Source organism: Uloborus diversus, chromosome 5, assembly GCF_026930045.1.
Source record: "Uloborus diversus isolate 005 chromosome 5, Udiv.v.3.1, whole genome shotgun sequence".
Lineage (NCBI taxonomy): Eukaryota > Metazoa > Arthropoda > Arachnida > Araneae > Uloboridae > Uloborus > Uloborus diversus.
This window is the reverse complement of record NC_072735.1, coordinates 148,264,013-148,291,734: the sequence shown is the minus strand read 5'-3', so window position 1 is coordinate 148,291,734 and position 27,722 is coordinate 148,264,013. Positions and strand designations below refer to the sequence as shown.

General features: G+C 31.8%; 1 protein-coding gene across 1 annotated transcript; it reads left to right on the top strand.

Annotated features, from left to right (window-relative positions):
- LOC129223184 (NHL repeat-containing protein 2-like) lies at positions 1-27,321 on the top strand. The gene is made up of 8 exons (XM_054857751.1): positions 1-319; positions 9,960-10,219; positions 13,151-13,285; positions 14,086-14,203; positions 17,086-17,477; positions 18,899-19,018; positions 19,739-19,945; positions 27,310-27,321. The coding sequence occupies exons 1-8, from the start codon at positions 1-3 to the stop codon at positions 27,319-27,321; spliced, it is 1,563 nt and encodes a 520-aa protein (XP_054713726.1).
- The last annotated feature ends 401 nt before the right edge of the window (positions 27,322-27,722 follow it).

Sequence of the window (27,722 nt, the reverse complement as noted above, 5' to 3'; positions counted from 1 at the left end):
ATGGATTGGCTGAACACTAGTAAACCAATATCAGTGACACAAGATCTAAGTGGTAAGGTCGCTATACTTGACTTTTTTACGTTTTGTTGCATAAACTGCATTCATGTGCTGCCGTATCTGAAGGAGGTTGAAGATAAAATGGACCCCAGTTTTGTAGTTATTGGAGTGCATTCTCCTAAGTTTCCTAATGAAAAAGAGCTTAACAGTGTAACAGAAGCTGTTCGGAGAAACAAAATTACTCACCCTGTTTTGAATGATCCTGAAAGTATCTTGTGGAGAAGATTGGGTGTTAGTTGTTGGCCTACTGTTGTTATCATAGGTAAGTAAGTAAATCAGAAGAGGATCTTTTTTTCCAAAAACTTCTGTCAGGGGCGGATCTAGGCAGAATTCTCGGAGGGGGGCCATTTGGAAAAATATGATGCTTTGGAAATTTTGGAATTTTATAAATATCATAATAGCCCACCTTTAACTAAAGCATTTTTAAAGGAATTTTCACTAGGCGACAAAAGTTCAACATAAAGGCTGTAACCTTCCCAATAATTTTCTTATTTTCTTAACAAATATGTGCATATAGCGGCGCCTCAAAGTAGTAATTCTTTAATCAGTATTCAATACTGTTTGTTCTGAGGCGACTGCATAGGACTTCTGATTTAAAATGAAGCCGATATGAATCAACTGTAAGTATAATATTAACTCCAAAGTAAAGGGGACTCAGGGGATTTCTCCCCCAGAAAATTTTCGAGTTTGAAGTCTTAAAAACGCATTTTAGACGATCTTTGGTGATGTTAGGGGGAGAAGAAGTTTGGTGGCACTGCCCTGTCTATTTTTCGAAATTGTAGTCCTGAGAATGCAATTTTAGGCGATCTTTGATGATGTTAGAGGGAGGAGAGATTTGAAGGCCCATCTAAGGAAATTTTCCCGATTTGTAATCTTAGAAATGCATTTTAACCGTCTTTCGTAATATTAATTGCTCGCCTGCACCCCTCCCCCCTTCCGCCCATTTTTCTAAATTGAAACCTTAAAAACGCAAACATTACCTCCAATAATGTTAAGAAGAGGGGAGGTTCAGGGGTTCTCGGGCAGATTTTTTTTTTGCAAATGTACAGCTAAAAACTCAGTTTAATACGATCTTTTCGTGACGATACGTGAAGGAGAGATTCGAGGGCCCACACCATGAATTTTTTCTTACTTGCAGTCTTAAAGATGCATTTTAGTTATCTTTGGTAATGGTAAGGGAGAAGAGATTTGGGGATGTTAGGGAGGGAGGAGATCTTCCCCGGAAACATTTTAAAACTCAAGCGTGTAAAACAAAATGTAGGCCGATCTTAAAAGGCTGTTGGCGAAAAAGGTGAGGTGGGGGACCCTCCCCTGGAAACTTTTACAAGTAATTTTTTAAAACGCGGTTTGTAGACAATCTTTAGTCATATTAACAAGAGGAGTGGTTTGGAGGGTCCCATATTAAAAAAGAATGAAGAATAATGACATAACACAGCATTAAGTCAGGTTAAAACTGAAATCTAACTTTTACTTAATGCGCAATCATTAAATGTATTTTCTAACTTTTCACTAAAAAATTTTCGTTCGTCTGTTCGGATGGAATATTGAAACACGTAGTATAACAATTGACAGGCCAGTAAAAAAATACTTTTTAAATATTATGTATATAAAAAAATGTTTCTTTTAAAAATTTCCGTACAAATCTCTTTGTATCTTAAGCTTAGAACTACTTCATTTCCAAAATACATTAGCGTAGGTTTTTCACAACGCAAATTTGTAAGCAAAATTTGTAGTTTTAATTTGAACATTAGAAACGCTAAGTTTTTGAAATAAAAAAACATTTAAAATATGAAAAAGAACAGAACAAAAAGCGTAATATCATACAAATTCTTCGGACACAAAATTTCAGTGGATGGCAAAGTCTTTGAAAGCAAGTGTTTGCCATAGGAAGATTTAGGATTGAGTTCCTGGGGGGGGGGGGGGGGTAGGTTTTTTTTTGGAGCAATATTAGTTGTAATCAAGGCTGGATTTAGATTTAATGTGGCCCTAAGCTGTTTCAGCTTTTCTGGGATCTTTTGTAAACCCGGACAACTTTTCTGTAGGTGGCAAAAAAGGTCTAAGTGCCCCTTCCCCCCCACTATGCTTTATACATATGGTACATGAAGGGAAATTGTGTTCCTTTTAAGTAGGGAATATACCCAATTAGGTATACCAAATATAATATACCAATAGAATACACCCAATTTTAGGGGGTACGGGGGTTTCTCCCCTGTAGGAATTTTTGTAAAATATATAAAATTCTGCATTTTGAAGCCTTATAAGGGGTAATTCAAACCACAAAGTTATCTGAAAAAAATAGCAAAATACTCTTTTGCCAATTACAATAATACACAATAAAAATTGTTTTCGGGTGGACAAATCACTGGCAGCAGTCTTTCCTCAGAGAGAAAAAGAGAGGGAGAAGATGATAAGATTATGTTTTATTTGCTTACATCGGGCTGTTGGTTGAATTCAATTAGTTTTTGGTCACACCTTTAACCCAACCACAAATACAACAATGAATTAAATACAAAATGATCAATTATAAAAAATGCTTTTTAAAAAATGGTGTACAGATTTAGAAAATAGATAACAGAAGAGCACCATGCTGCTTATTTGGACAATTCATAATTTATACACTTTATAAGAAATTAAATTAAAGCACCCTTTGCTTAAGAATTTCAAAGACTCATCTAATCCATTTCAAGGACGCGAGACCAATTAAAATTATTTAATTACAAGCTGTGCAGAAAACGGAAAGGAATAGAGGTGGTGTTTTTTTCCCCCGTGCTGAACAGATTAACAATATGCAGTAGAAGTAAGATAGAAGCAAGCAATACAAAAGAATATCCGAAATACTACACTGCATTTGGGATTAAATAAACAGCAAGATGTGAAACATGTGAGTCACAAAAATTTATCTTAAGTAATATGTTAAAAAAACGTGATAACCATGATTTTTACATTTTTGATGCAGGATGAGGCAAAAACTGAATTTAACATAATTCAGCATTTATTCCTCTACTGTCTATCCCCTCCCATTTGCTATAAATGTTTAAATTTATGGTTTGTATCCAAATTTTTCAAGGTTTTCAAGCACTTTAAAATGAAATTTATTTTTTCAAGTCTTCCCCCCTTTTTTTGGTAAGCAACAAATCATGAAATTTGCTGGAGTTGGGGGGGCCTTCAACAAAGCGGGTGTCCTAAGCTATATAGCTTAGTTATACTATTTGCCTATAAACTATATAGTTTATAGGCAAATTCGTTTTTTTAAAATCTTAGTTTCAGTTTCTAATTTGTTGAAATAATCCTTGATTATTTTAAGTATTGCAGCTGAATACATAGCTCGTTCAGTCGATATTTTTGCTTATATACTTGCCCTAATAGCTTTCAGTTCAAAGTAGTCGTTTTCAACACATTGTAGCATCTCAGTGACCGCTTTACTACTTGTAATATATGGTACGGTGCTCTCCCCCCCGCACACACCAGAAAAAGACAGTCGCTATTCTCATCATTTTCGCTTCTGAACTATTCAAAAAAGAAAAAAAATCATGATTTTTTTAAAAAGATTTTGGAAGGTTTATTGCTACTATGTATAAAGTCCTCTCAAGACTGGAGGGGCATTGCCCCCCCCTTCGCCCCCCCCCCCCCATAAATCCGCCCATGGTGTTTGCCACATCCATTTCTCAAAATAGGATATTATCGAATTACATATGAAACTAGACAGAAATTTTGTATAGATTTCAAAATCGTGGCTGTTTTTTTATCTGCCATTAACAGCAAAAAAATGCTTACCTTCCAAAGAGACCATAAACCATCCAGCTCTTCTTGCTTGCTTTGTGAGAGTCTCTCTCTCTCACCACGGTCATAAATCTTCCTCAAACACTTCCTAACACATATCCCTGTTTTTTCACAATTAACCGAACTTCTCGTTAACTGATTTCGATGTTTACCGGATTTTGTGTAAGAAGACAAGTTTTTTTGTTTTTGTGTTTCAGAAAATATAGGAACTAAAGTACCCCCATGGGGGAAGTAAACACATCTAACAAGACGAGTCCATTATGCTAAATAAATCCAAATATTTTATATACTTGATCTTTTGAAATTTTTGTGGGGTGGTCATGCTCTCCCTCTGGCATTGTTTCCATTCTTGTTAGACTTCACATGAATTACAATACATTTTTTTTTTTAATTTAAGCTAGGAAAAAAGAGTTTAAAAAAATATACTTGACACTTCCTCATCGTCGTTTTATGGCTCTTCTGTGTTGTTTTTATATTCGTGTTCGACTTCACAATAACAAGGTTATTTTTTATATTTAGCTCTAAAAAGGTTTTTGACTATTTTTGGAACTTTCTTGGGGTGGCCATTCCCTCCAAAGCAGAATACTACTAAATTTGCGACGTACGTCGCAGAACAGATGCCTGAGCTGCAGAACAATTCTGTTCAAATGTGAGAGGAAAACTGATACATTTTCTGCAAAAATTCTGCGAATTTCTGTGAAATTTCTGCAAAAATCATGGTGCAGAAAATCTGCAGAAACGGCGGTGCAGAAAATCTGCGGAAACTACAATGCAGAAAATATGTAGAAACTGCAAATTTTCTGCAAATACCTTCCAACTCAAGATAGAATTTTGCAGAAATTCTGCAGATTTCTTAAAATTAGAAGAAAATCTAAAATTTTCAAATTACGATAATTTGGAGGAAAGCTAGCGATGTTGAATTCGATAAGTCCTTTGTAGGGACTTTCACGATCGATCTTCATCCACTGCAATTTCGTCCATACACATATTTTTTGGAAATATGCCAACATTGAAACACGTCCATCGCCGGAAATTGCGTGTTTTGTTTGAGATTTCAATTCCTTTGCATCCAGAAAATATTTCAATCATTTAGAAAGTTTTGAAATGTTTTATTATATGTAACCCGAACTTTTATTCCTTATTTTATTAGTTTATTTATTTAGGAACATTATTTTAATTGCTCCTTCATGCCATGTAAAATTAACCAAAGAAATGTAGTTGCCACCCAGGTTCGGATTTTTATAAAATTTTGTATCTTTGCTCTGTCTATGTACTTTAGAAATCGAACTATTTTTGGAGAATCTCAATCGGTTTAGGTTTGACACCTTGTTAAAGTTTTTTTGATTTTATAGTTTTCATGATCAACTAATTTTCCAAATTCAGTGTTCTTTAATTAGTGATTTGATTGAAAGCTGTGATGTTTCCGGAAAAATCTTATTTCCACAGAAATAAATAGCAACAGTCCAGTAAAAAAAAAAAACTCCGATATGAAACTATTTTGATTTTTGGCACCCAATTTGTGAAAAATGTCACGGTTTTTCGCATACAATGCTTGAAGTACTTTCAGAACAATTTTGGTGAAATGATTTTACGTTGCAGAACATCCTAAAGTATTCTGCTTTGGGGCCATTCCCCCCTCCCCCATTGTTGACCTTATTGTGAGACTTTGTATGCGTTATGAAGGAAATGTTTTGCATTTTTGATGAAAAAAGGGGATTTTAACTATTCTTTAAATTTTCTCGGAGAGGGCCATGGCCCCCATGGCCTGCCCTCTGGAGCCGCCCATGACTTCTGTAAAGTTACGACATGTATACTTGTACAAATAAAAATAAATTCTGCAAACAGTTGTTTTGAGGTTATAAAAGCAAACCTCTTTATCAGTGCATGAAGAAAAATGGATCACAAAGTTCGATAACGGACCATTTTTTTGTGATCCATTTTTCTTCTTGCTGGGATGAAGGGTGAAGCAATCAAAATTTTCAAACATCCCAACAATTTTAACAAAAAGGAAGAAGGAATTAAGATAAACGAACTATGACATGCTGCACTTAGACGGATTATCCCGAGAGATACTTTTAGCGAACCAGAAACAGTGACGGACGTCCAGCAGCTAATCCCCAACCAGAATGAAGAGAGCTCAAGTTTCAGCCAACCAGAAACAAGGACAAACGTTCATTAGCCAATCCTGGCCCAAAATAAAGGGAGAGCTATCTCTCCCCACATAAATTGTGACAAAACTTCGAAATCTGCATCAGTTGATAGGAAGTCGGCTTCCCTGGAAGCTTCGACCATGTAAACACTGAAGATGATCGCCGCAGATGCGGTTGAAATGTTTGGGGAAACAATACTCAGACCACGGCACAAAAGCCCGGAATCTTACAACATTATTGACACCGGCCGTGAAAGACTTCATTCTTACATGAAATGGTTTGCTTTTATGACCTGAGAACAGTTGTTTGCTGAAGGCTTAACCTGTAATTGACACCATTTGCAGAAGTTTGTATCAGCATTCTATGACATCATGTTATATTTTGTTTGTTCTGCTAAGATATCAAAAGCAATCTTAAGTATGCACGATAAAATTCAAATTTTTGAAATTAAGAATGCAAATCAATTCACAGGCCATCAATTTATTGATGCCAAAGAACCATCGATGACAGACTGCAGGAAGGCCAATGGATGTTATTTTTCAAAGTTCATTTGGAAAGGAAAATGCATGCTTTCAAAGTGTTTTCATTGAAACATGTATTTATGCAGGTTTTGGGAAAACTCGTTAAACCGCCACTCTCAACTTCCGCCAGCTTTTGGCCAGTCACTGAGGTTGGCGGTTTAACAAGGTTCGACGGTATGTTTGTTAAATAAATATAAGATTTTTTAAGTTGTAATATTTAAATCTTCACAAAAATTAACAGATAGTAAATGCTAAAGGCCTGTATACAATGATACTGTTAAATAATAAATAATTATTAAAATAAAAAAGTTTTCAATTTACCGGGGGGGGGGGGGTTAAAATGCACTAAAAAGTAGGAACAGATCCAGAACTTCTAGCAGATTGTTTGGAGAATTTGATTCTGGTTTTTAACAGCTATCAAAATATTTGTAGAGCATTTAAAAGGAAATACATTGGACGCACACTACAGATGATTGGTGCATTTAATAATTTAACTAACAATTTTATTGCTTTGCAAATTGTATAAACTGATGTTTATGTTTTCTTATTCATAACTACTGTTTTCATTTTTTAGTTATGTAGCACATGCACCCTATGTTTTCCCATTTTAAACCTTGCAAGTTTTTTTGATAGCTGTTAGAAATTCAATCATTAGAAGTTCTGGATGTGTACAGGGCCTCAAATCTACATGAGGCTTCAAAAAATTATACAATTTTTAGAGCGTTTTGAAAACATGGTTAGTTGAAATTTTTTTATTTCAGCAGTTATTTTCTGTTATTTAGTATTGTGCAATAGCAATTTTGCATTTGATGTTAAATATTTTATTAATAAGACCACGACAGTGGTATAATTGACATTTATAGAGTTTAGTTAACTTGTTCAGTTAATAAAATTAGCCAAACAAATAAAGCGAACAGTCAACAGCAGTGTAACCTGGAAAATATTTGGCTATACTTACTTTTTTATGCACAATATATCGTCGGCACCATGCTAAATTAAACGCATGTGAAAAGTCTCGATTTCTCAAATTCGATGGTTTGCCGTAGTATTAAAAAAGGGCTATCTGCAGGTTATACTTTTAAGTACTTCAAACGATAGTTTTACACATAAAGTTATTTATGAAAATTAAAACATTAAGAATAACTAAATGTTTCTGGCTGAAAAAAATTGTTTGGCTCTCTTGAAAAAGCCCAATTTTCAAGTTCGTTAATTTAGCATGGTGCGACAATAGGTTCTATGCAAACAGAGTATTTTTAATTTTTAAATGTAAATGCCAACCATACATATCTCTTCAATATAAAAAGCAAATGAACTGCCAACACTTAGTCAATCACAAAAGCATTGCCAGAGATGAGCTAATCAGAAGTAAAAACCCATATTTACTGAAAGTTAGTTCAACCAAAAACTTTATTTATATTTTGTCGTGCTGCGTAGCACAACAATTGCTCATATTCATGTAAATTTAAGTAGTAGAAAATCGTTATAATGCACACTTTGGGACTAGAGGTTTTGCATTATGTAGGTTTTGTCTTTATACAGATATATTTCATAAATTTAGAAAACAATACTTGGAATATATGAAGATATTTGTACATTAGACTAAGTTTTTGCTTCAATGAGCATTAATTGTGCAATTTAATATATAAGGGTACATTATAATTCAAATAAATATGTTTCATAATAAGAATAATAATAAAACTATCTTGCACTTTTGCTAGCTTCATGGTTTGCATAACAGCTATATTTTCTAAACCAATCTGGTTAGTAAGGTAATTAAGATGGGAAGTCGAAAAATTTGTTTGAAAGACAATATAGAGCACTTTTTTAATTAAAAAACTTAGTTTTGACTTCTGTAAAGTTGTGCATTTTATAGAAAACTAGAGGACCCAACAGACGTTGTTCTGTTCAAACTTCATAAATTGAAAAGTTAAAAAGTTTAAATGAACTATCAAGTGTTTGAACCGTTTTGTCGAAAAAAATAGGTAAAAAGAAAATGTTTTAAGTTGTTTGGTGTCAGAATGCATATATTCATTACAACTTGGTTTATCTAAAGCCCACTGAGCAGTTGTTTTATTAACTATTTTTTCTCTCGTACTTGATGGTTTGTTCTTTCAGCCATACTCAAAAGATAAAAAGCGTCCTCAGATATTAAGTGTAAAAATTAACTACCCATCTAGAACAAACGGGAAATTCCGCTGCAGCATCCCCCATATGAAAAAGATAACGTTTAGAAAAATGATAAAGGTAAAAAGAGTTCTCTGAATAAGCGAAAATCACTCATCCCTCCCCCCCTCCCGATGTAAAATAAACACATTCTTCAACTGAAATGACTAAAAACTCTTTAAAAACGAAAAGCAATTCTTTGCAATTTGAAATGATTTGCCAAATAAACAAAAAATACAATAAATTACATTAACAGTAGCTTTAAAATGCAAACAAATGATCACGCAACTCTATTGTTTATGGCCGAAGTCGCCAAGCCACCACATTACTGTAATCCAGTCGATCAGTGAGCGAAGCCAACTCCTATCGATTAGCGGTCCGATCTTTTTAACGAAAACTTTTAAAACTTCAAATATTGTCTAATTTGTTCTTTCCACCAAAGATAAAGATCTTCCACTGAACTGATCTTTTGTGTACAGAACTACCCTGTTGTAATTTATCTGGACGAAAATAAAATTTGTTTCGTCTTTAAATTCCATCATTTTTTCCTTTTAATAATGTTCTGATTAGTTAGATAATCTTTGAAGTATTCCTGACATTGGTGCCAAAACTCAGATGGATTTCAGCTGAGAAACAAATGTTGCTAGGTATAATACTTTCTGATCATTTGGTTAGGAAAAACTGAAGCACTGATCCGTTCACATGGTTCAACTACGACGACAGAATACACGTTTCGCGTGAACCTTGCAGTACGTTACTTTAAAATATATTACTGGACCTAAAATCGTTGCTTTCAAGAAATGAAGGCTTCACTCTCACTCTCTACGTTTTATCTATTCTCAGTTGACATATCACACTAGGAAATTTCATTGCAATAAGCAGAGCTGGCTTTCGCATTGTCCTTTGGCAACGGGTTAAATATTTATTTCAATTCTCGCTCAACAATAGGTTAAAATAAATATTAATCATTTGGGAGATATAACCATCCAATGTTTAAATTAATTAATTAATCAAAAACGTTTCCGATTCGATCCATCGCGCTTCGAAACCATGCTTGCCACCACTTAATTACACACAAAAAATTTGATCACAATCGATCCAGCCGTTAAAAAGCCTTATGGTGACAAACGTCCTCACAGAACATTTTTATATATTAAGATAGTGTTTTATAGGTCAGTGTTATACTGGTAATCTACTGTATTAAACTAGTGCATATATATTTCTTTACAGTTTGTCAGTATTGTGTCATTTTCTGCTGTTTTAATTTAATATGAATGGTATTTTGTAGGTCCTTCTCATGAAATTCTCTTTGCTTTGGTTGGCGAGTCACAAATTGACAAAATATCTTTTCTCTATGATTGCCTATTGGAGTATTACAAGATTCGACAGATAACTTTGAATTTGATTCCTTTTCCCACATCTACTCTTCAGGAGCCCAAAACAAAATTGCTCTATCCAGGAAATGTTTCTTCACATGAGGAGTTGATAGTTATATCCGATTCTGGCCATAATCGATTACTAATATTGGAAGAAAATGGACAACTGAAAGTAAATTTTCTTTTGGATAATTTTTTTGTAAAATTCTCTTTTTTGATGCTTAAAAATGATAGATTTTTTTTGGGTAATTGCTATTATTGAAAAAAAAATGCTTTTTTGGTATTTGCTATGTTTTTTTGTGCAAGATTAACTGATTCTATATTTAAATGCTTTACATTTTTCTAAATCTCTTGATTAAATAATTGCTTTTATATTCTTTCAAAATCTTCTGATTAACAAATGTTACATTTCTTAGTATTGATCAGGTGAAGAGGATTTTCGCCACTTCTTCTTTTTCACATTTTCCATAAATCAACTTTTGGAGAGGGAGAGAATTGAAGAGACCATGTTCACAACACACAACTAATTTATTTTCTACACACTGAAACAGTATACATGATGGGCAGCCAATTAGCCCTTTTTCTCCGAATAGCGGTCAAAATTATGCCATAAAATGCTGTCCCGCTATTCAATCAGGAGATTTTCCAGTCATGCTTTGACAACTGTCTATAGCCATATAACCCAGGCGCTCTCATGCATCTGCGCAGAAGGCAATCGCGGAAAGCCCCATTACGTAATTATGGAGATCCCAAGTTATTAATCTTGGTCCTATCCTGAATCCTGTCAAGTGTTATGCAATGTAACCGCGTGGAGCATATAATTTCTTACATCAGGTTTTGTATGATAAATATTAAGTGAAATCTGAATTGGTTCGGCTAATGCTTTCAAGTTTAGTTAAGTATGACAAAAAATAGCCAAATAATATTAGCTAATATTAGCCAAACCTGGCAACCCTGGTACCAATGTTTCTAGAATGATTTTTGTGAAAGTAGGGATTAAGGGTTGGAAAATTAGCCTGTATTGGCCTACGTATAGCCAACATATTAGCCTGCCTTGGTTTACGTAACGCCAAAGCATAAAAGAGTCGGGTTGAGCTTAAAAATAATGCTTTATTTTTAAATGCAATGCATAAAAATTGGTAGGTACAAGCAATATAAGAAACATATATTACATTAACACATACCTATTTACAACACCACATTTGGCACAACTAAATTACATTTTTTTTTGCTCTTTAAAAAATGTTGTTTTTCTGGCTGCCTTGTTCCATCATCACTACTCAACTGCTGTTTGGTGTTGAAAATGATTCTCTAAGGAACCATTTAAGTGAAATTATTAACTAGTCATTGATATTTAAAATTTTTGAAGGACTTCAAAAGGTATTTAACCAGATATATCTGACCAAAACTTATTTTGAACTTTGATATCATCAATGGTAGAATCATTGTACATGTTTAAAATGTCTTTGGCTTATGTACATAGAGAAATATTCGACTGCATAATGCAACTGTTTTCATGTTGTCTTACTAGGGGAATTAAGATTAATTTGGGCAATAATAAACATTGCAATGCTACAATTTGAACATTGGTCGATCAGATTTAAAGCAAAGAGCATCTATTTAGATTTTTGTAAAAAAATAAATATGAGTATTTTGTTATGAGGTAGAATTACTTTCTATTTTGATTGATGTAATTCTTCTGATAGAATGGTGCAGTTACATCATTCAACTTGAACTATGGATGAGATTTGCAATGGGACTGCGGAAAAACTGTAGGGATATGAGTCATGACAATCCAAATGAAATTCTTTCTCCTAAATGAATGGTGCTGCATAATGGTTAATTTTGAATATGGTTAGTGGGATTGATGATATAGAAAGAAGAACAACAAAATAGAGCTTAGGATCAATTTGGTCAAATTTATTTCCTTGTAGTCCAGGGAATGATGCAAACTGAGGACTTAACTTCCATTGCATCAAAAGAGAAGGTTGAACTATTTTTTCTTCACATTCAAGAAGAAATAGTTCAGCCTATAAAAAGTATCAGCAAGCCATCATTGTTCCTGATCAGATAAATTGAAGAGAAAGCAGGTACAGAAAGGAAAGGAAAAACAATGCTAACAGGACTCAAATTTTATAAACAGAAAGATGAAAACCACACACACACACACACAAAAAAAAAAAAAAAAAAACTGGACAGTAACAGAGCAATTGGTAAGAGGATCACCTTATCAGTTACATTCACCAGAAGAAAGGAGGATATCAAGGGGTGTCAGATTTTCAAAAAGAAAAATAGCTGCTAACTCTAATTGAACTTGGTATAGAAGACTATTTACTAAAGTGATGAGAATGAGATACCAGTCAAAGAGCATAATACTTAGTTACTAAAACGGCAAAGTCTCTATTATTTGATATAAGGAACAAAGATTCCCCTACTCTTTATTCCTTAAACATTGGTTGAAGTTCACTAATTACCAATTTATTTGGATATTCCAACCAATTTAGCACTCTAAATCAGCAAACCCCCACGGTCCATAATTTTGTAGCTAATTTCAAGATTGTAGGTGCTATGGGGTCTCCTGGACATGGAAGAGTGTCTGACACAATTTCTTTGACAAAACATTTTTTTTCTATGTATAGAGAAAAATTATAATTTTTTTGCAAAGGCAACACAACAAAATATAATTCTGGTATTGAGCTGCTTTTAAACTTTTCTCCGAACTTATAAAACTTTTTTTGCAACAAAATTACATAAGTGCCTTCTTTTAGTATATTTTAAAAATAATTTTGTTTATTATTATATTGATTAATGGAAGTTAATTATTTGTCTTATGTGTGAGATATTTGGAAAAGCAGCAAAACAAATAAAAATATCAGCATAATTTGAATATACATAACATTTAAAATAACATATTTATAATCTTACATGTTAAAAAATAATTAATATATAAATTAAATCATAAACCTTTCAAATATTGTGCAATATTTATTATTATTTTTAAAGCTATAGTGTCAAATACTATAAAATACGAGTAACTTACCTAACTAAAATCAATGAATTATCTAAATACTTAGTTCTCAGTTTAAGAGTTTTGATACTTTAGTTTACTATAGGTACTGGTGAAAAAGGTGACAAAGATGGCTCATTTAAATCATCTTCATTTGATAATCCCCATGGTACAACTTTCTTCAAAAACAACATTTATGTTGCTGATACTGGAAACCACAGCATTCGAAAGGTAAACATATTTGTTTTAAAGTCTGTAAATAAAAAGGGATTTAGCACAATAATTTGTTTTTGTAGGCCGTGCATACTGTACTTAATTTTCTCTTACGTAGTTAGTTTTATATTCTCTTGAATTCAAAATGCAATTTTTCCTGCATTCTGTAAATTTTACTTTGAACTCTGTGATTTGTTTGAGTTGGGTTGGTTTATTTTAAACTTGTCAAAGGCTTTCTGAAATCAATGAACCAGAATTAGGTTAGGTAGGCATTAATGTATATGATTTAAAATATAGTTTTACTGATTAAGAATAACATTGAGTGTTGCTTGTCTGCTAAAAATATTCATCTCTCCCAAATGAAAAGGAAAGATTGGCACAGAATTTGCTTGAAATAGGTTAACTAAGACATTAAACATTTATTTATATATATATATATATATATATATATATTGCTGTTTTTCCTGAATTTGAGTATTGAAAACTTGTAATTGACATGATCAAGCAGTAGTAGTAGTCATATTTTCCAACATCAAATTAATAGTTTGTTTTATTTCCCCATTTCAGTTGTGGAAGCACATCTATAGTTGGGATAATCCTAACCTGACAGTATCGCAATACTGTGATCAGGATCTGTGCATCCTTCATAATACTGCCAGGTTAGGTTTTCCCCAACTGTAGTCATTACGTATCAGCCAGTGTGATGGTTAAAAATAAACCTTTTGGAGTCTAAATCTGAAATTAATAAAATAATTACCAACAAATGCATGTGAAATTTTTTTTAATGAGCCCATTTTCATTCTTGTGTTCAATTTCAGATAGATTTAGAAAAGAAATTGGTTTATACTGTTTATAAAGAACCGGTGATCCATGAGGACAATGAAAATAATTCACATTTTCTTTCTCCTTGGGACATTTGTGTTGGACCTAGAGTTGGTAAGTGATTTAATATTCAAGCATTATTTAAAAACGATTTTGAATAGTTATTGTGCAGGATACTTCTAGCAATTTCTTTAAAACTAAACTTGGACTAATACAGTGTCCAAAATTATAGTTATGCCCAGTAAGTTGTTTAATTAGCTGTAACTTGACCATCCTCTGCTCCTAAGTACTGACTATTTCGATTTGGTAACTTTAAATTATCAAATTTTTTTTAAAAATCAATGTGTAATCAGCTTAAAATAGATTGTTTGTTATCAATTCGGTATTTTTAATTTTATAATAACAAAACTAATGAAGAAAAATGTTAAGTGCTCATTTAGAAGTAAAATTTAAATGCATTCAAATATTATATTATAATTTTTTTTATGTTGATACCAAATGCATTTATACTGAACAAATACTTTTTTGTACAGTAGAATACCTTTATAATGCTGACCTTTAAAATGCACAATTTTTTAGAAGTAAACAATAAGTTTTTCAGTTCCAAAAAAAAAAAAAAAACTTTGCCTTCAAACATAACAATTCTTTGGCAATTTAAATTTTGCAAGCTTTTTATCTTCCCATCTTCATTCAAAGCTTTTAAATGACAATTAGTATTTACATAAGAAGTACTAAATTATTCTTAAAAATTTGGCAGCTGTTATGCAAATCATGAAGCTAGCAACAATGCATCATGATTACGAAACATACTTACTTGAATGACAATGTAAAAATATTACAGAAGTTAGAGTTTTAATACTTACTGTACTAAAAACATTCTAATGTGCAAATATATTGATATATTCTGAATATAATTTTCTAAATTTGTAAAATGATTTATATAAGGTCAAAAGCTATCGAACTCAAAACTTCTTTTCCCAAGATGTGGATCTTCTACTGTATTTTATGCATTGATCATTTCTGAAGATGATTGTAATTATGAAGAAGAAGAAATTAACAATGAAATCAAATGAATCAGATGACACTAATGTTACTTTGCAAGGCTCTGAGAAAAAGTTTGCCATTGAAAATGATTTGAAAAATTTAATAATTTTTCAAAAAATAAACTTTAAAGCTTGGACTTTTTTCTAGAAAATTGTATTAAATTTTTTGGGTTCATGCATAAGACCATGTTATGCACCAAAAATACTGCAATTCAATCATATTTCTTTCATTTTGTTTTATTACACGGCTAGTTCTTCAATAGCTTTTTTCTTAGTTACATCATCTCCTAACTCATTTCCCATTGGTTCTAATTATTTTGTGATGCTTTAATCATTGAACAATTATTTCATTACATGAGTAACAATTCATGAAATCATGTATCTCAATTTTATGAATGGTTGTTGAAGTGAATAGTTACCTCAGGAGCTATTGAATGTTAATTCATGTTCACTATTTGTTCTGCCTAGAGAGCCTACATATTAACAAATCAATAACACATAAAATATAAGACTTCATAAAATTTTGGTAGCTATAATTTTTAATTTATTAAATAGGCCCTTTTAAAAAGTACATGTCCTCAGCTGATTGCAATGCCCTCGGATATTTACAGAGCTTTACAAAATTAATGTACTTAGTGACGAGCAATGTATTAAACTTGCTGTAAAAGAATTGACAATTAATTATGTAGGGGAAGTTTTATCTTTTTTTCCTTATGTGCTGGAATATTTGAGGATTTATTTTAAGTTAAGCATTTTAAAAATCTGCTTTCGATATTTATTTTCAGGATCTGACTTGATAGAATTAAATACACTCTATATCGCAGTTGCAGGTTCTCATCAAATTTGGGCTATGCATTTTAAAAATGCAGATTTGTCCAGTTGTGAGGAGTAGGTACAATATTTTCTGTTCATCAATCTTAATAATAAATTTTACAGTGAATTAAACTGTTGAAATTTTGTTTTAATGTTCTTGTTGTATGATTTCTAAAATTATATTTATTTATTTCTTAATACTTATGGCAATTATTCTTTATTAGACTTTGTATGACATTATAAACATTTTCAAATTATTAAATAATTTCTTGATTTTAACATCTTAAATTCGATTTTGGTTAATTTAATGTGTTTCAATGCACTACCATATATACTCGCGTATAAGTTGAGAAATTTATTACAAAAAGAAGTTTAAAGTTAGTTCATGGGGATCGACTTAAACGCAGGGCAGAATTACCGAAACTTTTCAACAAAAATTCTTAGAAAAAGAAAACACTTGAAAACGTGAACATTTTCCTGATTTTAGTCCATCCTTTTTAAGCAGATGCTAAAGAAGTAAGTACTTAAGTTTTACATGGTCTGACAGTGAAAAAAATGCTAAATAATTACAGTAAACGGCACACTATGCGGAAAGTGCGGGGTGAAGCGAATGGTGTCTTTTTATTGTAGTCAGATTGTATCTTTGCTTTGGAAGTGAGAGGATCGTCTGTGTTCATTGAGGCGTGTGCCTAACCCTTTCTGTTTTGATATATTTTGATATCAATTAGCTTTAGACTTCATTAATAAATTTATTTTAACTTTAATTGCCTGACTTCACTACCCATTTGGAACCACATTCGTATTCAGGGGATCGCCGTATTCGCAAATTTTCCCGAGAGTTGCTAATTAAAATTATTTTTTAAAAATAATGTAATATGGCTGCAGCCTAAAATTTTATTGATATAAAATCAAAGGAAAAGCAACAAGTAGAAAAAATCGTAACGGCAAAATCGAACCCTTTACAAAAATCGCTATCGAAAAAGTGAACCCCTTCGGTAAAAAAAATAAAAAATAAAATAAAAAATAAATAAATAAAAATCAAACGTTTTTAAGCATAAAAATTTCCATCACATTTCATTTTCCTCCTTTTTATAACATTTAAATTCAAAATTAGCAGCAAATCATTCCCAATTTTCTCAGAAAGTTGGGATTTGACTTATACGTGGGTTTTCAATTTTCCCTTCGATTTTCCTCCTAAAAGTAGGGGTCGAATTATACACAATATCGACTTATACGCAAGTATATACGGTAAGTGCAATGACATACCTATTTTTAAAATCCCATTCTTCTATTTATTTTTTTTTAAATTTAGGAAACCAAAATGTGTGGTGTTTGCTGGAAATGGCAAAGAAGAAAATCGGAACAATGCTTATAGATTACGAGCTGGTTTCGCTCAACCCTCTGGTATTTCATACTCACAGAAGAACCCTGGCTTTTTATTTGTTGCTGACAGTGAGAGTTCAACTATTCGCTCAATTTCTTTAACTAATGGTGCTGTGAAGACAGTTGTTGGAGGCAGTATTAATCCATTAGTAAGCAGTAAAGCATGATTTTTGCATGTAGAAGGATTTTTGGTTTGTGAGAAGGAATAGTTTGCAGTAGTAGGACAAAATAATCTGTAAATCTTATCTTTATTAAGATTCAACCCATTTTTGATAAGGTGCTGCATATTGCTCTTAGAATTTTTTCTTATTAGAGGGGAAACTTTTAATTCAATATTGATCACGTATTGTCTGACAAAAAGGTTAAACATTTTTTGGTGCAATAAAACTTTTGAGTGATTTTTCAGAAGGTTTCATGTTAGAGAGAATATTGCTTATCATACAATTTAATCTACTAAACGAGTGGTTTGATATAAGAGATCAAGTGAAGCGTAAAACCACCCAGGACTTGGTTTTATCTTTAACTGTTTTAGAGTTATGATAGATAGAAGGAAAAATGAGTCAGAAATATTTTTGCAGCGAGCTGCAAGCTCTAAAAGGTTGACGAAACTCAAAACTGAATTGTCCCAAAAAACTAGTAATCAGCATCTTTGAACGCAACCCTTTTGATCTAGAATCAGTCAAAGTTAATAAACACAAATCCACCTTACTAGTTTTTGAATGAAACTACTGCAAATTGTATTGGCATTCAAGTGTAGCCGAAATTTTGCCTTATTTTTTGAAAAATTGCAAACAGTGTGTGTACAAGAATGAGACCATGAAGTTGTCGGTCCTTTGGTGATCGCCAGTCGTGTAACTAAGGTCCTACCCACTATATGTCCAAAACACTACTTTTTAAGAACCATTAAAAAAAAGTGGGTACTTTATATTATGATACATAATTATTAAAACTAAACATATGTCAAACTCCATGTTGCAGGTACAAGACATTTAACCAATGTCCTAGACGCTTGCTTCAACATACTTCGCAGCGAACTTAAGTGTCAAAGACGAGAAACAGACCAAAGTTAAAAGCAAGAACAAAATTTATTGGAACTGATTAAAACATGTTAAATACCTTTGAAGTTACACACTCGTGAAAAAACTTCCTGACTGCTATAACACCAGTAGTTTTATAGATTGTTAAAACTCTGTTGCCACAAAAAAGTTAACATTAGAAAAAGTTTAACTTCATTTTGAACATGAATAAACTAAGACGAACACAAAAATATTTGAATAGAATTCTAAAATTAGAATTCTTTAAATCTAGTTCCGACATAATGGTTCATTATATTCAAATTTTTCAAAATTAAAAGAAAAAGGCTAAAATTCTTTAAAAAAAGTGCAAATATATACATAAAAATGTCTTACCTGTACAAATTGATTGCGCAATATTATATCATATTGATTGAGGGGAGGATTTTTTTTTTCCTCTAGATATTGCATGATTGGTAATGAACGTTTACACCAATTTTTAATGTTTCATTCTGAAAAGAATTGCGCAATGAATTGAACTGATTTTTCTATTTTAGGATCTTTTTCAATTTGGAGATGTTGATGGTAAAGGAAACAATGCTAAGTTACAGCATCCTATGAGTGTGTGTTCTCTTAAACAAGGTGTTCTTCTGATTACAGATACATATAATCATAAGGTACAAATTTGTTTACCATTTGAAACATCGTACTTTAAAGGTGCTTCTTTAAATTAATTTTATTTAGTAAATTTTTTTAAATCGACAGAAGATAGTGATTAAGTGATTCAGGCACAAATTGGATCCTCTTTGGAATTGCGGCTCCTTCACAAAATTCTATATCGTAATTTCATGTCTTAAAATTACACTTTCAGAAAATTTCATTTGTAAAAACAATTTTTTCATCGTTTTTAAGCTCAATCAATTTGTCTAAAATCAGTACCTATGTAAGGATAAAATCTCCAGCTTCTAAATAATGCCCAGTGAAGTCCTTTAGGTTGAAGGAATTTAGGAATAGATTTTCAATAACTAAACATGATTTGATACGATATGACAGGATTTTCTTTCGCAAAAAGTAAATAAAAGTAAAACACCAAAAAATATTTCTTTTTATCGCAAAAATAAAAAGGTTCACAAAAAAATCTCCCCTCCCCCCCAAATGTGGACTTAAAATAAAACGTGAATTGATCCCCTTTAATTTTTAAAAAATCAAAAGCCATTGATATGCCATTTTGTTGTGTAACAAATGAAGAAATGAGATATTATGTGTAACAATGATTAAATATATAACATCTAGGCAGTTATGTGTGTTTGATTCTTTTTGGTCAATCAAATGATTGAATCATAATTTTATCTGTACATATTCTTTTTGTTTAAATATTTTTTTCATGCAAATTGTAGGTTAAACAGGTTGAACTTGAAAGTCGAACATGCAGCACTTTGACTGAAATTGCAGTTAGCAACAATAACAAAGTTAATGAAAATGGTCAACCATTATTTAGTGAACCAAGTGGAATATGCACTACCAAAGATGGAAAAGTTATTGTTGCCGACACCAATAACCACTGCTTGAAATTGCTTGATGTTGACTTGAATATTATAAATGAGGTAAGTTTTCAATCTTTAAATTTATTTAAAAATTGTTACACTATTGATGCAACATGGAACAGTTACTTGAAAAGTGGTTTAGATTTGCTTGGATTAAAATAAGTTATTTGAAAAATACATCATATACAAGCAATTAGTATTGTAATGTGTGCTAGCAAAGCAGGTAGGAATATTGAAAACTAAGTACTGTATAAAAGAGAAGATAACGAATCAAGTTAAAATGGGTTTTGTATTTTTATGTTAGTTACTTGTACAACTAGCTACTTTTAGCGGCCAATTGGTTTGCCCAGTTAATTACCCAGTGACACCTGGGGCGGTAATTTCTGGCATCAACCCCCTATAAACGAAAAAAAAATGTTTCATAAAAACATAAATTTCATACAATTTTCAGAAACCACTACATTTATGTTATTACTAGCAGTACCGGCACAGCGATACCAGTGCTAAAAATTTAAAGAAAATCCATTAATTAAAGAAAAACAAATTACATCAAAATTACATTTGCAGTAGTTTTCAAATGTAAAACACTCCATAATTCATCGCCAAATTCGCCAAGCGATTTTGGCCAATCCGCCAATTTATTTTTCAGTTGTTCTTGATTTACCGTAAAACTTGCAGTCAAATCAATTTTTAATTGGTCTTGATTAGCCGCCATATCACTCTTTACAGAGTTGATTGCATCAAGAAGTTGTTTTAATTGATCATCCATTGCGAGAGTAATCACCATAAAAATAAAGTCCAAATTCAAACAGTCTTTATGAAAAAAAAATGTCCAAGGTCACACTTACTCCAAGAAAGTCCTGAAGAAGCCCCACGTTGGGTGCCACGTTGTTTGTTAAGAGTTCGTGATACAACTTCCAATTTTCTTGAAATGAAGACACAGTTCTTGAGAAAACACAGGAGATTTATTTACAGGTTAAGTTACTACAATAATTCTAGGTGAAGAACAATGGAATAAACACCGAATTTAAGCAGATTACAACATATTAATCATAAAAATAATTACTATTTACAGAATTTGTAACACTATGAAAGCTTTTTATATAACTTGCCCGTAGACACATATGTACAAAGCCATTGCGAAATCTAAAAAGTAAGGGGGTGTATGAAATTGATGTATCTAACTTATCTCAAACACAGGGGAAAATAATGGTTTTCAGTTTTTTGGTTTAAGAGGAATTCTCTACTAGCTCTAAGTTTTGACAATATGAACCTAATCCTGAGTATAATATTCACTCTATGATTTGCTGGTGAGGGAGTCCGGAGGAGAATGTTAAAATTTTGTCTTAAAAACGTATTTCAGCTGAATATTTTTCATAAACTTGCACTGCCCCCCCCCCTGCGCTTAGTGATGCCACTGATTCTTGGTATGTAGTGTGTGTCAAAGTGGTATAAGGTTATTGATTCAAGGGAATGATTTTAAAAGAATGAGTTTGGACATGAGTAGCAGTGACTAATATTTGACTTGCTTATTTTTAGAGTATGAATATGCTTTTTTTTTTGTCAAATGATGTAAAACTTAATCTAGCTTTTAAATTTAACATTCTTTTTGGCCAAAGATTTAATTATTATTGAACAAACTTAATCCTCTTTTTGGTAATTGAAGGTGAAATTTTTTAAAAAATAAAAAAATATCACTGACAATTTTTTTAAGTGCTCGAATGTTTCCATGACTTTTGTTTTATAATCAGTCCATCTTGAAAGTATTAAGTTGTTAAAAGAAAATGTGTAATCAATATGTTTATAGTATTTAATAAATAGCTTGATAGGATGTTTTTAAATGATAATTAATCATTAACATTGTTATTAGCAATAGTATTTGTAAATTTCATGAGTGATTAAAGAAGATTATATAAACATTGTTTGTTCTATGTTATTGTGTAGAAATAACAACTTGATAATTTTTCTAGGTTTTTAGGCATGCTTTCTAAAAGATTAAATTATTTGACTAGAAAAATTTGGCTTGAAATTATCTTTAGACACATTTTGCTTGTATTTTAGTTATAATATTCCATGATATATGTGTGTATGTGTGTGTTTTACTATGTAATGGAACTATTTTAAATCATTTTAGTTCCCCATTATTTCGTCTATGCAAGTCAAAAAGATTAAGCAACTGACTATAAGTAATATTGAATTTCTTCCTGAAAATGAAATTGATGCCGTGCATCCCAAATGTAATATTCACTTAACTTCAAAAGGAGAACTTCAGTGCTTTTTTCATTTGTTGTGTGACAAAAACCTCACACTGAGTGAAGAAGCTCCTCAACCATGGGAAGTATACTTCAAAGGTAATATTTTAAAACTATCTTTTGTGTTAAAACTTTGAGATCCGTTTTATTCCCATTATAATTTTTATTTATATATTTTATATTGAAATTTTAATATTCAACACGTTAATATTATGTTGAAAATTAAAATTTCAACATAATGTTGTGATATGTTTCAACATATATTTGATTTTTTTAAACCACTGTGAGGCACTCATTTAAGGAAACATTTTTGTATTGATAAAGCTGTTTTTAGAAGTGTCAATTTTTTAGAAATGCAACCTAATATGTATATTAAGAAAAATGAAGGGGAGGAGTGGTAAAAGAAAATATGCTAAAATAAATCAGATTACTTAATTTTAAAAGTAATTAATGAGGAAATTTATTTTTCACGTTTTAATATTGTCTATTTTTTGTTTATTCAAAAGACATAGTGTAATCTTTATACATAAAGGGCTAATCTCTGTCCGGATGTCCGGGGTAAACTTCAAAACTACTTGAGGGATTTTAACCATTTTTTCACCATAGATAGCTACATAATCGGGGAACAACTTAGGCTATAATTTATTGCTAAAAAACTTACTTTAAGAACGTCGTGTTCGAAAACAGTAAATGTCATGTAATTTCCACATCAAATGATTAAAGATTAAACCCATTGTTTCGAAAATTCGTTGCCTAACAACAGCAATATTAAAAGTAATCATAATGTAAATTTTGAATCAAGGCTTCTCTGGAGCAAGCATGGCATTGCTTTCTTAGGAATTGCATCCTCATCTTTATACATAAAGGGCTAATCTCTGTCCGGATGTCCGGGGTAAACTTCAAAACTACTTGAGGGATTTTAACCATTTTTTCACCATAGATAGCTACATAATCGGGGAACAACTTAGGCTATAATTTATTGCTAAAAAACTTAGTTTAAGAACGTCGTGTTCGAAAACAGTAAATGTCATGTAATTTCCACATCAAATGATTAAAGATAAAACCCATTGTTTCGAAAATTCGTTGCCTAACAACAGCAATATTAAAAGTATTCATAATGTAAATTTTGAATCAAGGCTTCTCTGGAGCAAGCATGGCATTGCTTTCTTAGGAATTGCATCCTCATCTTTATACATAAAGGGCTAATCTCTGTCCGGATGTCCGGGGTAAACTTCAAAACTACTTGAGGGATTTTAACCATTTTTTCACCATAGATAGCTACATAATCGGGGAACAACTTAGGCTATAATTTATTGCTAAAAAACTTAGTTTAAGAACGTCGTGTTCGAAAACAGTAAATGTCATGTAATTTCCACATCAAATGATTAAAGATAAAACCCATTGTTTCGAAAATTCGTTTCCTAACAACAGCAATATTAAAAGTATTCATAATGTAAATTTTGAATCAAGGCTTCTCTGGAGCAAGCATGGCATTGCTTTCTTAGGAATTGCATCCTCATCTTTATACATAAAGGGCTAATCTCTGTCCGGATGTCCGGGATAAACTTCAAAACTACTTGAGGGATTTTAACCATTTTTTCACCATAGATAGCTACATAATCGGGGAACAACTTAGGCGATAATTTATTGCTAAAAAACTTAGTTTAAGAACGTCGTGTTCGAAAACAGTAAATGTCATGTAATTTCCACATCAAATGATTAAAGATAAAACCCATTGTTTCGAAAATTCGTTTCCTAACAACAGCAATATTAAAAGTATTCATAATGTAAATTTTGAATCAAGGCTTCTCTGGAGCAAGCATGGCATTGCTTTCTTAGGAATTGCATCCTCATCTTTATACATAAAGGGCTAATCTCTGTCCGGATGTCCGGGGTAAACTTCAAAACTACTTGAGGGATTTTAACCATTTTTTCACCATAGATAGCTACATAATCGGGGAACAACTTAGGCTATAATTTATTGCTAAAAAACTTAGTTTAAGAACATCGTGTTCGAAAACAGTAAATGTCATGTAATTTCCACATCAAATGATTAAAGATTAAACCCATTGTTTCGAAAATTCGTTGCCTAACAACAGCAATATTAAAAGTAATCATAATGTAAATTTTGAATCAAGGCTTCTCTGGAGCAAGCATGGCATTGCTTTCTTAGGAATTGCATCCTCATCTTTATACATAAAGGGCTAATCTCTGTCCGGATGTCCGGGGTAAACTTCAAAACTACTTGAGGGATTTTAACCATTTTTTCACCATAGATAGCTACATAATCGGGGAACAACTTAGGCTATAATTTATTGCTAAAAAACTTAGTTTAAGAACGTCGTGTTCGAAAACAGTAAATGTCATGTAATTTCCACATCAAATGATTAAAGATTAAACCCATTGTTTCGAAAATTCGTTTCCTAACAACAGCAATATTAAAAGTATTCATAATGTAAATTTTGAATCAAGGCTTCTCTGGAGCAAGCATGGCATTGCTTTCTTAGGAATTGCATCCTCATCTTTATACATAAAGGGCTAATCTCTGTCCGGATGTCCGGGGTAAACTTCAGAACTACTTGAGGGATTTTAACCATTTTTTCACCATAGATAGCTACATAATCGGGGAACAACTTAGGCTATAATTTATTGCTAAAAAACTTAGTTTAAGAACGTCGTGTTCAAAAACAGTAAATGTCATGTAATTTCCACATCAAATGATTAAAGGTTAAACCCATTGTTTCGAAAATTCGTTGCCTAACAACAGCAATATTAAAAGTATTCATAATGTAAATTTTGAATCAAGGCTTCTCTGGAGCAAGCATGGCATTGCTTTCTTAGGAATTGCATCCTCATCTTTATACATAAAGGGCTACTTCTGTCCGGATGTCCGGGGTAAACTTCAAAACTACTGGACGGATTTTAACCATTTTTTCACCATTAATAGCTACATTATCAGGGAACAACTTGGGCTATAATTTATTGCTAAGAATCTTAGTTTAAAAACAGCGTGATCGAAAACTGAATGTCATGTAATTTCCACATCAAATGATTAAAGATTAAACCCATTGTTACGAAAATTCTTTGCCTAACAACAGCAACATTAAAAGTAAACATAATGTAAATTTTGAATCCAGGCTTTTCCGGGGCAAACATGAGTCTAAAGTCATTTAAACATTTGGAAACTCACTTTTTGCACACTTAGGTAAACATAGTAGAGAGCATTTTTTCTTTTTTTTTTTTTTGTGTGTGTACTATTTAAGTAAATAAAGCGCACAGTTTTTTTTAGTGATCTTTGTTTTTGTTAGATATATTTTGAAAATTCTTCAAATTTTTATATGCTTCAGTTTGTGCTTTCATTTCTAAATGAATACTCTTTCGTTCTTTATACTTATTGCTTTTTTTTTCATGGGTAAGGATGAAGCTCAATTTTTAATGACGTCAAAGCGGTGTGTTTTGAGTTCTTTCAGTTAAAACAGAAAACAAAAGAAAGTAGCGATTGTTTCTCACAATTATTACTGACCCAGGCAACGCCTTGTATTTTTGCTAGTTGGTTAACATATAGAAAATCAAAAAAGTAAAATATTTTATGTATTGCCTACTCTTAAATATAAAATTCTTAATATGTCCAAATGTTCATGAGCTGAAGATTTAAATTATTTTGCATGGTTTCTTCTTTTGGCACCGATTTTGTATTAAAAGTGGCTTTCCCAAAACATCAATTCTACTTTTAGCATAGAGTAAAATTCCAATCATCTAAAATCCTGCTATTCGAGTCACTTTCAGAATGTCGAAAAAACAAATTAAGACGGAAATGTATTGTGATTTGCAAAATAATGATTATGCCTATGCGCTATTCTCTTCGCAAATCTAGTCAAAGAGCTTATTCTTTGCCTGAGTTCAAGCCTGGAGTTATTAATTTTGGACCCCCCTGCAAAACAATCTGTTGGTCCCCCTCCGCACAGGCCTGCAGTGTATATATGCAACGTTAATAAGTCTTAGTGCAAGTTTTTTTTTTTTTTTTCAATTTTTTGTGCCCCTTAAGGACATGCCGCCCCCCCATTGTAGGGTTGGTGGGAACACAGATTCCGGCCTGCCTGAGTTATTCAGCAAGCAATGACTTTCATTCAAAGTATGGTACATGTTCAATTAAAATACTTTTTCAGAAAGAATCTGGCTACTTGAGTTTTTAATTTTCTGAAAAGGGTTCGGTTCGAATTGATCCAGATAATTGGAGTTCTACTGTATTTAATTATTTTAATACATCATGAGTTGTAAAGTGTTTGTGTTCTATTGTAAGCAAACTAAGTTAGCACAGAGCTCGTAAAGCTGCATTGGCTAATAAAGGAATTAAGATATAAGAGGAAACTAACAGAAAATTCTTTGGCTACTAAAATTTTTTTTTTGATAGCAACTAAATTGAAAATCATTTCTGTTGTGCCATGAATAGCATGCACAAAAGTGCATTAATTTAGATAATTCGGAGCATTTTTTCCCATGTTTTTTGAACTTTTGGTTTATATTTCTGGATTTTTAACTCCTTATATATTATCTACTATCATTGACTATGTAAAGCATGTTTCTGTCCTTTTTCACGTAAAGGCCTTTTCAAGCACTTTTCTTCACAATTTTTAGTTAACAAATAATAATAATTGGACACTTACACATTATAATGTTTTACATCTTAGATTGTACCGTAGACTTTCACAAATTCAGATTATAAAGATCCGGACTGTTAATGAGGAATAATTTTTTTCAAATAAAAAATAGATGAAACCCATGCAATTATTTCACATTACATGAATGATTTATTTTATTTATTTAATTTTATTTAATTAATTTTATTTTATGCCTTTGGGGCTTGGCGTTTCAACAAAATTGATGTTGTTTATGATTTGGTCATTGGCTACATTAGATTGGGTTTTTGAGAGTCTACTGTATAAGCAGTTTGTGAAAAATCAAAATTTCAATCCCAAAGTTTTGTTTAAAATGCTTCTTATGTTTTAAAATACGGTCAACTCTCGATAACTCTAAGTCCCAAGAGTTAGAAACCCGATGAAAACTTCGAGATAAAGAAATATTCAAGTTATCAAGATTTGACTGTATATGGTTATAGTATGTAGGAAATTCTGTTAAACAAATGTTATGATCTAAGCATTGTTTATTTTTCAGGTGATGGTTTAAAACTAATTATGAGAAGTAAGGAAATTATAAATAAAACAAGAGCTCCAATTATTTTAAAATATTGTGAAGAAAATTTTATTACTGGACACTCAGAAGTTTGCTTTTCTTTGAATTTATCATTATGTAATGATATTGACAAAACTTGTCGCTTGATGAAAGCAACCTTTAAATTCTATGTCACTATAAGTGATGATGGGAACGATGCTGTTGCTCTGAATATGAATTGTACTCTATGATATTTACTACTGTTTTATACCTATGCAGACTTGCCAACTTTTACGGATCATCCGTAAAATTTACGGATGTCACTTAAACTTTATGGTCTTATGGATAGACCCTCGATTTTCACGGTTTTTAGCTACGATTCCCTTTGGAAGTGTTTTCAATCAAATTACAACTGT

Excerpts from the sequence above, each read along its gene's own strand:
- LOC129223184 (XM_054857751.1), top strand. The coding sequence starts at position 1 with ATGGATTGGCTGAACACTAGTAAACCAATATCAGTGACACAAGATCTA. Across the intron at positions 320-9,959 it reads GCCTACTGTTGTTATCATAG|GTCCTTCTCATGAAATTCTC; the intron begins GTAAGTAAGTAA and ends GGTATTTTGTAG. Across the intron at positions 14,204-17,085 it reads TTGTGTTGGACCTAGAGTTG|AAAGTTGGGATTTGACTTAT; the intron begins GTAAGTGATTTA and ends CAATTTTCTCAG.